The following is a 14,925-nucleotide window of genomic DNA, read 5'->3' as shown; positions in this document are numbered from 1 at the left end:
GTAACGTGTGTTTATGCTGTCATGTAGGCCTACCTGGCAACAGACACGCCCCCGGTACAAACAGATGAAATTTGTAGAAAAGCGTGATTATGACAAAAAAAACATTTAAAAATGATACTTTGAGGTATTGTTTTTTAATTTTTGTATGGCAGATCATACATACACATGTGCTGAGGTCAAAAAGGTAAAAAATTTAGTTTTTGACCCCTGACTCACCTGTCATTCCAAACAACCCCTTAAAGTATTATATTTAAATAACAGAGGATTAGTTCTAGATCTGTAATTACTGTTACTAATAATACGCAATGCTCTTTTTTGAATTTTAAACAGATTATGAATATATGAAGAGCAGGCACATCCCCATGCTAAAATACTATAATTCATGTACGGCAAGACTAACGAACAATATAATGTATACAAAGCTTCACTGGGTAGAAAATGTTTAACTCTGTTAATAACGCCGACATTTCGAGAACAAGTTTTAATGACATTTACAATATGCTCCTTCCAAGTAAGATTTTGATCAATTTGAAGGCCTAGAAACTTTGTGCTGGTGACTCTTTCAAGAGGAGTGACTTCACTTTCATTTGAGTCAAGACAAAGATGTAGAGTATAGTCAGAGCATGTATTTTTACCACTGCCAAGTAACATGTAGTTGGTTTTTTGGCGTTTACAGATAGTTTGTTTACTTTAAACCATCTGTCTATATGAGTAAGCTCTTTATTCATTACTGTTTCTACCTCCTCAAGTTGTCCAAAATCACAATACCTACAAATCTGTATAATGAAACCTTCCAAAATAGTGGTACCCAACTTCTACCGGATTATTTTTAAAGTGTTGAGAAAAACCTTCCAATTTCAATAGAATTTCTGGTAAACTCTTACTCAATGCTTTAGAAACACAAAAATCCCGTTAGGTCTCAGCGAATGTTAACACTTTTCTTTCATGACTTTCTTTGAAAGTGGATATTTTTTCAAATAGCTTCATTTCAAAGAGCAATGGCCAATTCTCTTTAAATTGCAACTCTTGTGCAAAAAGTTACTATTTTCGCCTGTTTTTTCATACGGTTGTAAATTCAATAAAGTATGACTTCGCTAAAGAGTGCTTACAAATTGATATGAAATTTGGGCGAAAATCAGGCCTTTTTATGATTTTTATGACCATTTTTGGTGCAAATTTCTCAAAGTTGGATTTTCTCCAAAAATGAGCATTTTGGCCCATATTTGACCTCATAGATTATTAATCAAGTCTTTGCCATTCTAAAAATGTATACTTTCTATAAGACCACTTTTAAGTTTAAATAATTATTACATGCATGTAGATTAAAATTGGTCTCTTTTTTGCCATTTGTCAATACGTGACAAAAAACACCTAATCTTAATACGGCACATAACCTTATGTGAACTTGATCTGCTGTTACTAGCATGACGCATTCATTTGATGATAAATTTATATAAGATAATAAACTAAATGAAATTAACGATTAAAACTGATAATTTACAAGGCATTGAACCAGGTTCATTTGTAGTTGATAATTTTACACAGCTACATTTGTAGCTGATAATTTTACACAAGATAAAATCTTGCAATAAACTTGTGAAGACAAACAGCACAAAAACCCGATACACGAGGCAGGTAATGAACTAATACCAATGAACCAAGAGAGCTGATCATTCATATTATATTTAAGTCGACAATCAGTAAGTGTGGATTTTTTTAAAAGTAAGTAGTATCCATTATGTACAAACTTGGGCTGCAACAGAATATTTGCTCGAATGTCATATTTAGAATCGTATGGTATCTGCATCTGTTTGTATTATCATCTTTATTATTGGTTATTTTAACAGAATGAAAAACAAATACCAATCATAAAAAATATGTTTGTAAATGTATTGCATATTAAGTTTGTATCATTGTTTTCATTAGAAAGGTACAAAATGAGGGTCTTCGTGTGTCTGCTGCTGTTCATTGCTGTAGCTAGCGCCGAGCTATCCCGGCTTGAAAAAGTTAAGGAGCCTATACCTGGACAATACATTGTCGTATTAAAGGTATGTTTATGGATCGCGCATAAGTCTAAGAATAAGATGATTTAAAATTCAATTTTCAGGAATTATAAGTTGATCAAACTTGTCGTTGGTAACGGAAACACGAATTGCATCACTCCCACACACACACTTCAAAAATAAACCTCAGGTAAACTTTGATCAAATTTGAAGGTGCCGGTAACTGAAGAGGCACATTTATAACAACTCATACTGCAGTTACTGTCCGTTTTCCTATACACAATACACAGTGCTCTTTCCCATTGACGCGTGACCTCTACAAATAGCCCTACGTTAAAAGTATGGGGATATGACTAGTTAACGTCGCTGTGTGAAAAATAACCGGCCAATATTAAAAGTACTCTTCTAAAGTTCTAGAAAATATAGTTTTGTAACATGTCCTAAATTTTTAGCTAATTTAGATGTTTGGAAATATTCGTACTTTGGTGTTTTAGTTAATGTTATAGGTAATAGTACATTGCCTAGTTAACGTCGCTGTGTGAAAATTAACCGGCCAATATTAAAAGTACTCTTCTAAAATTCTAGACAATATAGTTTTGTAACATGTCCTAAATTTTTAGCTAATTTAGGTGTTTGGAGAGGGTCGCACTTTTGTGTTTTAGGAAGGATATGTAAACGACAGATAACACCAAAAATATGAAGAAATTATTTCCAAACCGTGTTAAGTCAACAATCATTATGTTGCTCATTTTCAAGAATGCTGGTTTACAAAAAGCAGGCAATTGTCTTATTTCGTGAACAAAGGTACACATACCATTGTTTCCTTTCGTTTCCTTTATAATCGGTTACCCAACTGAAGCTATAATACCAGCTTTATTGCGATATCGCACATGAAAACAGACACTTGTGCTCAACCAGAGAAGATCCGATTTAATCAGTTGAGCTGTTTCAATGAGTGTTATCTTGGTTTAATAGCTTTTAATGGGGTTAAGTCCTAAAGGTCGAGATGAATTCTACTGTAGACATGACTGCATCATGTTACAGGTGGTGGTATATCATAATGATTTGCATTCCCATCAGTATGGATGTTTATTGACAAGACTGACTCCCCCAGCATATGCATGATTTGTTATTGTTGAGAATTTTGGTTTAGTTTCAGTAATTATTTTAGCTTATGGGCCAGGACTTTGTGAGGCACCGTCTGAATTGAAATTACCTACATAATATTCCATGTTCCTAATAATTCATGTATTAGTTGCAGTTAGTTCATGTTTGCAGCCACGTGGTGTGATATGTCTTGACAGCGGAATAAATGTAGCTTTGATTGAAAAGGCGCTATAAATGCCTACGTTTATCTTGCATACTCTGATAATTATTATGTATTATTGAATTCAACATAAAGATATAGACGAATCCAAATCCACGCATTCCTACACCTGACTAGCAGCCTTTAGTTGGGTAGCCGTCGGCTACAATGCACCCAAAATGTGAAATGATTCGGCCTTGGCGGAAATTTTAAACTGCATTCCATCACCCGTTTTACACCTTCCACGAAAACACAGGTAGACAAAGGAGAGAAGGTCGAGGAGGGTTAATAGAATAATACAATAGAGATAATTCCGCAGGTAATCCCGTCGCATCAGTATTCATAGATGTACAAATGGATGAACAAAAGGACTATGTATGAATAGATGCGACAGGATTACCTCTATTGTATATATTATTATATTAACCCTCCTCGTCTTTGCATCTTATCTAGGTGTTAGGCGGCTTTTATTTGCACAATCGGGCGTTCAAAACACCAGGTTGGTGCTAGCGGGAAACCAAAGATGGCCGACCAAATCCTGACCATGACTTGGCTCGTTGGATTCGTCTATAGGTACACAGGTGGAGAGCAAAGAGTATAATAGACTCATTTGTTTGCTACAAAGTCCTTTCAAATACGTGTGTGTTTTTTTTGGTTTTATTTGGGGGAAAAAAGAGCTCTATATAGCGTGAGTACATGTACCGTCTCTATTCAGGCATTCAGGCTGGCCCTTTATATATAGCTCTATGATATCTATAAACGTTCTATGTTATTCTCGATGATGTGACACTCTTTTTTATTCTGTCATATTTAGGATGCAACCAACCTTGATAAATTCATATCTTCTATGGAGTTGGGGGCTATGGCACAGGGGATACAAGCAGAGATAAGATACAAATTTGGCCATGTCCTTAATGGCTTCTCACTCCGTATACCTGACACATTTGTAGAATGGGTAAGATTGGAACGAACAAAATATATTGTTTGTTTTTTTGTTTTTCATTTTATTCTTGTAAATCAAAGTTTGGTATGGTGGTATATGTGTGCAGGGAAAAACTCGATACAGACCAAGTATAGTCCCGGGGTATAGTCCCGCTACCGGAAGTTGCTTCGGTAGCGGCTGGGCATAGATGGGTATTCTTTGAATAAGTTCATCAGGATTGATATAGTTAAATTTAATATCAGATTTTGTTTTACAAGTCCAGAATTTTACTCCCGTTTTAGACGTGTCATGTAATGCGCCGATACAGTCGCTGCTACACCTCTGGTCCTCCTACTGGTCATCCCCTGGGTGTGTTGTTGTTTGCAGAAGCTGCATGATCGTATACATGGCTCAAAGAATAAGTTCCTTCATCGCGATTGATAACGTGGTCCCCCGCTTTCTGATCCACATTGCTTCTCTGATCCATCGCGTTTGTTTATACGAGTCTGAGTCTTTGTCGACGACTTTGGCCCCTTCCCAATTGATGAAATAGTTTTGTTGCAAAACATGATCTGTGATTGCTGAGTTGTACATTTCTTCAACTGAGTCCTTTCTTACTGCTCATGTGAATTTTCTTGTTGCCAGCTTTTCCGATTCTTTCAAATGCTCTTTCAATCTTACGCCGAACGGTCTGCCGTTTCACCTATGTAAGACATGTTTGCAGATGACAGACAAGACTAAAGCGAAAAAGAAATAAGAACGCAGAGAAGCAAGGGACTGATGGTAGTAATTCCATAATGTACAGGGTGTGTCGGAAAGGCTACAGCAAGCTTTCAAATAAACACAACATCCAAACAGCAATGAAACCGCAAAATACGCTGAAAAACAACCTTGTGCGCCCAAAGGAAAAAGAGGAAACGCAAAAATGTGTGACTGCGTCTACGAAATACCGTGCCCTTTTTAGCCACTTGTCGTTTCGCGTTATTTCAAACCTTGCACGCAGGGTTTTTACCCACAACCACTCATCCGATTGACTTTATATTTTGCATGAAGGTTGAAAATATATTTATCTGCGAGGCTATGAAGCTCTATGAAGAGCAATAATTTCAAGATTTCTGTTTACTTTTTGAAAATGACGCATTTGTCTTAATTAATAATGGAAATTATGCAATTATCAAAATTGTGCGCTTCGGAAGACCCCTCCCTCCCAATTGAAATCTTAAATTTTGGCTACATAGAATTGTAGAACAAGTATTAACGATTATGCAAACCAAAGTTTATGTAAAACGAACAAGAAAGTCCAAAACTGCGCGATTACCTTGATATCCAATATAATATTATTATTTCATGCATTTATACACAGTTGGTGGGAAAAGTTTTTTTTTGTGTTGGTGGGGAAAGTTTTTTTTGCTCATGTTGTGGGGAAGGGTTTTTTCCAAAACTTCCGACCCCTTATAACTTGATCTGTAGCGTAGCCAGCTTTTTAGTGTGAGGGGGAAAAGCCACATTTTCGTCCTAGTTTCAGTCATGGCACTTTGCCGTCCACATGTTCATCCTTGAAAATTTCTATGGGATGGGGGAGTTTGTCCCTCAAGCTCCCACTGGCTACGCCACTGAACTTGATTGCAAGCTTTAATCACAAAAAAGACGGCATTTGAAACTTAAAAAATTTGCAGCTGGACTATGATTACAACGCAAGTAAATTAGCTTACTATAAATACTATCATGCATGGCTAGCTGCACCCTGCACCAACGACAAGCTGGCCTCATGTGATTAAAATCGGGATATCTGGTGTAATTGCAAGAAGATGAACTGTGAATCTGTTCGTAACTTTTCTATTCTTTTGTTTTGACTCACTGAAGCTCCGTGGTCTAGATGGAGTAGACTACATCGAAGAAGCCGGAGTGGTTCGTCCACAAGCTGACCAAGCTAACCCTCCATCTTGGGGACTGGATCGCGTTAACCAGGAGAATCTTCCTCTCGATGATCTGTACAATTATCAATGTAAGTGTTCTTTAACGATATTGAAGCGGCTTATTGGCTCTACTGGCTTTATACGAGAAATACTTTGGATTATTAAATTTGTTTTTTATTTTCTAACGAAATGTGGTATCAACTTTGATCAACTTTTGACATCCCCAGACACCGGCTCTGGCATTAATGTGTACGTCATTGATACTGGCATTCGTTACACCCATGTCGATTTTGGAGGAAGGGCAAAATTTTTCTACGATTACGAGCGCAATGGGGTAAGTATTATGCTTTTATATAGTATATATACGATGCTACAGAAATAGCGAAAGGCAACCAACCTTGGCATGACATAAATTTATAAATATTTCAATTTCATGAATATGACTGCGATGAGAGAGCGGCACTTCAAAATGCAATGGCATGAGTCCCGATTCCCAAAACTATTTTAAATAAACGAATTTTTCTACGCGGTACGCCAACCATGCGCCAGCCAACATGCCAAGGATCTTTGCTTTATTAATATCACGCCAACTTTGGTATCCTTGGTCAATATATACGCCAACTTGGTATCCTTAATTTCAACCAAAACAAGCAATTCCCGGAGAATTGGAAGTCGGTTCTCTCCACACCAATACAATCCGATGCGTACACTAAAGTCATTGATCTTAAAACTGGTCTCATGCCGACTGCGCGTGTTTGTAATATCTTATGTATGTCTATCTTGTTAACGAAATTTATGATTGAGGATCTGAAATAAAATCAAAATTAGCAAAAAGATACTAGAATACCGTCAAAAAAGATACTGGAATACCGTCATAAAAATTATTATAGTCTAAACTAAAATAAATATAATTAGGCAATGTAGGCCTATACCCGCTTCCGTGCAAACAATACCATGAGTTAATTAACAACGATACCATTTTCTTTTGGCTCATCAAATCATTTCAGTGACATTAATTTGTATTTATTATTAGGATGGGTCTGATTGCAATGGTCACGGAACTCACTGTTCTGGAACAGTTGGTGGAAATTCTTACGGTGTGGCAAAAGGTGTAAACATTTTTAGTGTCAGGGTGTTTCCGTGCAGCAGTGGTTCCTCTACCGACATTATTATTGCCGGTAAGTATAGAGATCAATATCATGTATAAAACAACATGAAAAAGGAAAAAATCCATTATCTAAAACATGAAGCACCAAAGAGTGGCACGTTGTTGCATTGAAGTGCAACAACAATTCTCAAGCTTCTGAGCATGTGATCTAAGCTGCCTTTGAGTTACTCGAATTTGAAGCATATCAATGATGTCAGATGGAGCTTGTCCGTGAAGTGCTTTATAATACAGTGAGAGAATTTTGTAATCAATGCGTTGTTTGATTGGAAGCCAGTTGAGTTCATTTATGAGTTCTGAATTGATGGAGTCAAACTTGCGTTTCCTGAAAATCAACCTTGCTGATGTGCGCTGGACATCCAGTCACCCAGAATACACAGTGTAGGATGTGCACTCTTGGTGCAGTTCTCTTGGCAGGCAACAGGCATGTCAATACAATTATTTGTGCTTAGTAACCGACTTCAGGGGTTAACAGAGTTTTATGTAACCGTCTCTTAGAACTTCCCTCCGAACTGGAAGGCTTTGGAATTCCTGCTAAGCCAAATTATATAGCTTCCTCTTGCTGGATGGTCAATTGTGTTTTGTCCTCTTTCATTTTTGTCTCTGGGATTTTGATGTGCCAAGTGCTGCTAAGCATTTGGGCAAAGATGTCTTGTAGATAACCTACCCCTGCTTCCTCTATTAGGAATTAGTAAGCGGTCCATAAGCGGTTCTCATATTTGGCAACAAGTTCACTCTTCTCATGGTAGTATAGTACCACTGTCTTGGCCAATTCTGAGTAAAGAGTGACGTCAGGACATTTCGCAGTCGCTCTGATTTGATCTGAAACTGCTTCTATAATAGCTTGGCTAAAAACTTGAAAAGTCGTCTGGGGCACTTTTTGTACAATTATGTTATCTTGTTGGTACCATAAAGTCCGGGCATACGGTCCACACAAATTAAATATCTGCCAAGACAAAGAGACAGTTGGGTTTTCTCAGGAGAAATCTCCTGTCTATTATTCCAAAGAAAACCCAGCTACCCCAAAGACTAGTTGGCAAAACGTTTTCTTAATTTTCTTAACGTTAATTACTATGATCAGAACACATCACAACACAATAGATATACGACGTGCAGTATCTGAAAATTACTTTATTTGAATACTACAGCTATGGATTACGTGTTAGCTTACGGTACAACCCCTGCCGTAGTTTCCATGTCATTAGGTGGAGGTGTATCCAATGCAGAGGACCAGGCTCTTGTGAATCTGCACAATGCTGGGTTTGTGGTAACCACGTCAGCTGGTAATGACAATTCTGATGCTTGTTATTATTCCCCAGCTAGAGTACCAGAGGTGAGTGTTTTGCTGGTAAAATGTTCCTCAGTGGATTCTGAACCAGCTGATGAGTTGACTTCTGACGTCAATGCCTGGCAGTATGCGCACGCATCATCACAATTTCCATTGTTTTTTGGCTGGCAGTATGCGCGCGCATCATATTTTGTTCAGGGCTCGTGTTTTTAAAACTCCCGCCACATCACAATAAGGCTATTGAACAGTGTAGTGGTTACAGGTTCATTCAAGCATATCGATATACCAGTCCCTTGTCTTTGTTGATAAACATTGAGGTGAACTCTTCTATACCTTTTATTTATTTATTTATTGATTTATTGATTTATTGATTTATTTATTTATTTATTTATTTATTTATTTACTTGGAGAAAGATGACTATCTTCGTGCAGAGTGCTCGATGCATTAAAGCATATAGCTAATAATACGAATAGAACTTGTGGAACGAAAGTTGTAACTTTGAGTTTCACGCTAATGCGATCATCAGACAACTCCTGATGTTTGTTTTATTTATTTATTTATTTATTTATTTATTTATTTATTCAACTTCATCACTAAGTATATACATCCACCACTTTTAATCCTGATATCCACGAGATTCTTCTAACATGTGATAGGTTGGCGAAACGGTCAAGTAGTCCCTTTTTGTAGTCCCTTTTGTAGTCCAAAATTTTATACCATACGGTCAAGTAATCTCTTTTATGCGATCAATTAGTCCGTGTTTGTAATCAATATTTTGATACCCTATGCGGTCAGGTACTATAGTTCTGTTTTATGCGGCAAGTAGTCGTCTTTTGTGGTCCAGATTTTAGTACCCTGTGCGGTCAAGTATAGTCCCCTTTAATTTGGGTCCAGATTTTAATTCCCTCGGTCAAGCCAGTCCTTTATTTTTAAGTCCCATTCAGTGATCCCACTTAAAAGTGAAGGATAAGTCATTCAAATTGTCATTTGGTATTTTTGAAATAAAACATTTGGCAGAAAACAGCAGCATTGATGAATTTAAAGCCCCGTTCAAATACATGTAGCTAATTTATATACTGTCAGTATATAAATTATACATTCATGTGAATTCCTTATTTTGTCTTCAATAAAATACACGGCTTTCAGCTGAAACACTAGCATGCTATGTTAGCACATCTATGACAATGACAAAGGTGCCATAATCTGAATTTTGATGATTTTTACGATCGTCCGGATGAGCGGAAATCACTGAATGGGCCTTTCATGCACGAGCATGCATGCCATAGGACCCCGACAACATTCAGGAACCCTTGGCCTATGGGGCCTTTGAAGCATTTCCGGGAAGATTTTTGTTTAATTTGGTCTTAGTGTCATGTTTTAGGGTCCACTTTATTGTTCCAATACACAATAACTACCGTAAAATGGGGTAACTTCGGTCAGCGGGGTAACTTTGGTCGGTCAAATATATTTTAAATGGTCATATTTTCGTACAGCAATATTGTTTTTAGTCATATTTGGTGTCAATTTGTTAAGAAATATGTTTGAAAGAAATAATAATCGCTCATGTCCAATTTCCTCGAAAATTTGACCAAAAATAAGCATTTTTTTTTTAAATTTTCAAAAAAATAAAAATCAATATTTGTGAGCAAGGATGTGTGCTTGATTAATTTTGCAAGGGGTCAAATGTCACAAAAAACAACAACTTGTCCATATACCATGATACAGCGAAGATAAGTTTTTTCATTTTTTTTCCTTCATGGAATGTAATACTCTGACCAAAGTTGCCCCAAATGCGGGGTAACTTTGGTCAGGCTATTTTTAACCCCTAGGGCACCCTTACAAAATTATTAAAAAATCTTTTTCAACTTCAAGGTGTAGAAGGGAACCCTAATGTCATAAAAAAAAGAGTTAATTATAAATATAATTGGTTTTGTTTGGTAGCAGTGGTTTCAAAACTCTGAAAAGTGCCCAAAGTTACCCCATTTTACGGTATTATATAATACATGAGTCATGATGTACATTGGTTTTTTGTCATACCAGGCTTTTACCGTCGGAGCTACCGACGACCGCGACGTGCGTTCGTCTTTCTCCAACTGGGGCTCATGCTTGGATATCTTTGCTCCTGGTTCATCCATCACCAGCGCCTGGTATAATAATAACTATGCCTCCAAAACTATAAGTGGTACCTCGATGTCATGCCCTCATGTATCAGGTAAAATTACAATATTTTCAGCTATATCGTTATTATTTTGTTTGTGTTGTTCTTGATTATGTATGTTGTTGCTGTTGTTCTGCTATTATGCATGGCGGTTTTAGCAAAGTGATGAACTAAGCGCGATCAATGAAGCTACACAATTCCGTTTCTTAAACAATTCCACAATGCAAATTGCTAACATTTAAGTTTTGCTTTCTTTCAGGTGCTTGTGCTAAGCTTCTTGAGAGAGATTCTGCTTTAACTCCAGGGGCAGTTGCACAGAATATCATTGATAACTCTGCTGTGAACAAACTTAGTAACATCGGTACAGGCTCACCCAACATTTTGCTGTGGCAGACGTACTGAAGCAATGATGATGGACATAATTGCTAATTAAAAATAAGAACTTTAAATATGAAGATAATAATAATCCATTGGCATTCCACACCACAACTGTGGTAGAAAAAGGTGCAAGTTAAAACCTTTTTATCCCATGGTTTTCCATGGGGTTCTTTGTAGAACCACAAATCTTGGAAAGGTAAAGCCAAAAAATGGTTCTTTAGCCAAGAAAATGGTTTTGTAGAACCAAAAACGGTTCACATTGCTTTTCACATTTCTTAACTTTGTGACTTGTCCTTAAATTAATTAATTAGAAATTCAAATATTGGGGGAGTTTAAGAATTTACGACGATGTGCTCTATTCCTGACTCTAATAAGCTTTTGAGTTTAGATGGAAAAGATAAAACATGTTAAAAGACCTGGCTGTTTATTGTAATCCTGCCGTTTCTTCTTGCTGTTAAATTTTGCTCTAACCCTGGTAGTCCAGTCAATCTAAACAAATTAGTGGTGTCACCCACCACTAATTGCAACAGAATTGTTTTCACTTTAATGCATTTTAGAGATGTCCCCTGAACATCATACCAAAAATATACCAAAATATACTTGGTGGAAAGGTAGTTTTTGGCGGGAAAAGGTCATACAGGGGTAAAATTTCAAAATTGCTTTAATCTTTATAAAAACTATACCATAGCATCCCTCTAGTCTTAAGGATTCAGAAAAAGTATAGTTTGTCATATCTGTGATGTACCATTCTCAAGTTATAAGCAAAAAGGTCAAAGGTCAAATTTTGGGCTCCACGTGGGTCAACTTCGAAAAAATGCTCCGATCTCCTTGAAAATGGTCTCAATGTGTTCGTCCTTTAAAAACACTCCAAAATAAGAATAGTTTGCCATATCTTGGATGTTTCGTTACCTAGGTAGCAGGGTAAAAGAGGTCATTGACCATTGAACTCTATTGACCCCGACCTAGTTTTCGATGTTACGCATGTAATTAAACAAACTAAACAGTGCAAATATTCTTTAAATGAATTATGTTTGCAAGCCGAATAATTTGAGACCATTTTGGTTAAAATCAGACAATGTTTAGTTTTTTGACCTCTGTGGAACCCAACATTTGACCTTTGACCTTTTCGGTTATAACTCAAGAACCGTACATCACAGATATGGCAAACTATATTTTTTCTGAATCGTTATGACTCGAGGAATAGCCAAAATTTTCAATTGACCGTCGGCTTTTCCTCCCTGCTACATACACTTTAAGAATATATCATTAGATTTATATAATTTACTTCGAGGACTGTTATATATATATCAAAAATTTGAAAAATATCAAATTTTTATAATTTGTCATAAAATTTGTATTATATTGTGATTTTTAAAAATGAAAATTATTCGATATCAGAAAGACATGCTTCGTATTCAGAATGCAATTCGATAGGTCTGAGGTGCTCTCATGTCCCACAAAAAATACTGTCGAAACGCAATAAACGCTCATTTTGGATCCCTTAAATGCCCCTTCTCCCACAAATTACAAATACAGCTCACTGATACCACTAACGGGTATACGATGTATTGTTGGTCGAAGCAGCAACAAAAGAATATAGTTCACAGCATCTTGCGAATGGTAGTGAGCTTCAGCAAAAATTGCATTGCTCAATTCATAGCGAGCGTGTAGAAGAATTCAAATATCACAGATATACTTTTGTAGGTCCTGTGGTTCTTGAGTTATGTTGTAAAGAGGGCTGAAACAACAACACTTTTGTAAAACGTCCATAACTCATTAACAACAATAAATTCAAAGTATATGATTTGTAGAATGAACTTTTTCAAAACACCAAAGTGTGATTTTTCAATAATATATTGATTCAGATAATGAAAATCGATGCTTCGACCAACAATACCTCATATACCCTTAAGGATGTGCCATATGTCATAATTCAGCAGTAATACCCCGTTTACATTGGGTACTACCCCGTTTACATTGGGCAAAAGTCGTAATCGACTTAAGCTGTATTTTGAATTACGACAGCAGATTAATTCGTTTGGTGGGTGTTTACACTACTTCGGCTGAATTCGATTACAAATTAGCATTCACGAATATCGAATTCGTTTGTTACCAGTGGTTACGGCAGGTAAATACGAATTCAACAATGTGTTCGTTTATATTAGCGAAAAGTCGTAATTAATGACGACTTATTCGAATTCACTTGAAATAAATGATGATACAAGTCATTATTGGAATTACGACTTTTGAATTACGATTAATTGCGACTGTACCTGTTTACACGTATGATACGAATTAAGTCGATTACGACTTTAGTGAATTCGATTACGACTTATACCCCGTTTACATTGGGCGAAAGTCGTAATCGAGTTCACTAAAGTCGTAATCGACTTAATTCGTATCATGCGTGTAAACAGGTACAGTCGTAATTAATCGTAATTCAAAAGTCGTAATTCCAATGATGACTTGTATCATCATTCATTTCAAGTGAATTCGAATAAGTCGTCATTAATTACGACTTTTTTCTATTGTAAACGAACACGTTGTTGAATTCGTATTTATCTACCGTTACCATTGGTAACAAACGAATTCGATATTCGTGAATGCGAATTTGAAATCGAATTGCAGTAACACGTTGTTGAATTCGTATTTATCTACCGTGTAAACACCCACTAAACGAATTAATTTGCGGTCGTAATTCAAAATACGGCTTAAGTCGATTACGACTTTTGCCCAATGTAAACGGGGTATTAATCTGCTGTCGTAATTAAAAATACAGCTTAAGTCGATTACGACTTTTGCCCAATGTAAACGGGGTATAATCTGCTGTCGTAATTCAAAATACAGCTTAAGGGCCTGATCACATCAGGCACTTTTGATGTAGGGACGTGGAGTCGACCCTACATCGAAACCACTTCCCTGTGTAGTGTGAACACAAAGTAAGTGGATTCGACCCTACATCAACAATGTGGATCGAAACTACCTGGTTGAGGTAGTTTCGACCCTAGGAGGTGGGTTAAATTTCGTAATGTGGACGCGATAATGTGGAGTCGATCCAGATCGACTCCACATTATACCGGAAGTGGCTGTGGTCGTACGGGCCGAAATGGTGAACGTCAATGGAACAAATGACGAATGGCGTACACACAACTAGGCGCAGCGCCTACGCGAACTGCGCTTTGCGTTTTGCGTGAATGACGCGTGCTTTTGTGAATTTACGCGTGCGTAAGTTGGAACTTTATCGACTCGCGCAGTAACAAAAACCTAATAATTCCAGCCTATTAAGAGCTGATCATAGTATAGGCCTATGGTTCTGTATTCGGCGTTTTAGCCGCCACAATGTTACCGCTAATCGCTTCTCTGGGACTAGTATGCTGCGTGGTAACAGCGCTTTACTTCCGGGTCGTTCTAACATCCAGGTATGTGGATTCGCTCCACTTACGTCATAACCCACTTTCGATGTAGATTAGCTTGGTAGTGTGAACGCGAACTCAATGTGGATTCGATGTGGATCGACACCACTTCACTACCTAGGTACGAACCCACATTGTGTAATGTGAACACGCCCTAAGTCGATTACGACTTTTGCCCAATGTAAATTAGGGGTTCATTCATATATTTTCATGACTAAACGATTGTTTATGCCCGAGGGCTTTAGCCCGAGGGTATAAACAACGTTTAGTCATGAAAATATATGAATGAACCCCGTTCATACATACGCAACATTCTGCTTGCTGTTATTTCCCTCCAAAACTAAAAATACCATCATTTTAAACTAAAAACTACCA

The 14,925-nt window shown here is 37.1% G+C and overlaps 1 protein-coding gene across 1 annotated transcript; it reads left to right on the top strand.

The window, feature by feature from the left end:
* The first annotated feature begins 1,937 nt into the window (after positions 1 to 1,937).
* Positions 1,938 to 11,558, top strand: LOC140162052 (aqualysin-1-like). Its single transcript, XM_072185346.1, has 8 exons — positions 1,938 to 2,048; positions 4,124 to 4,264; positions 6,095 to 6,236; positions 6,375 to 6,481; positions 7,181 to 7,325; positions 8,461 to 8,645; positions 10,642 to 10,813; positions 11,019 to 11,558. The coding sequence occupies exons 1-8, from the start codon at positions 1,938 to 1,940 to the stop codon at positions 11,159 to 11,161; spliced, it is 1,146 nt and encodes a 381-aa protein (XP_072041447.1). The 3' UTR covers positions 11,162 to 11,558.
* Positions 11,559 to 14,925: the final 3,367 nt, after the last annotated feature.

This window comes from Amphiura filiformis, chromosome 1 (genome assembly GCF_039555335.1).
Source record: "Amphiura filiformis chromosome 1, Afil_fr2py, whole genome shotgun sequence".
NCBI lineage: Eukaryota > Metazoa > Echinodermata > Ophiuroidea > Amphilepidida > Amphiuridae > Amphiura > Amphiura filiformis.
This window is presented reverse-complemented; position numbering and strand designations above follow the sequence as displayed.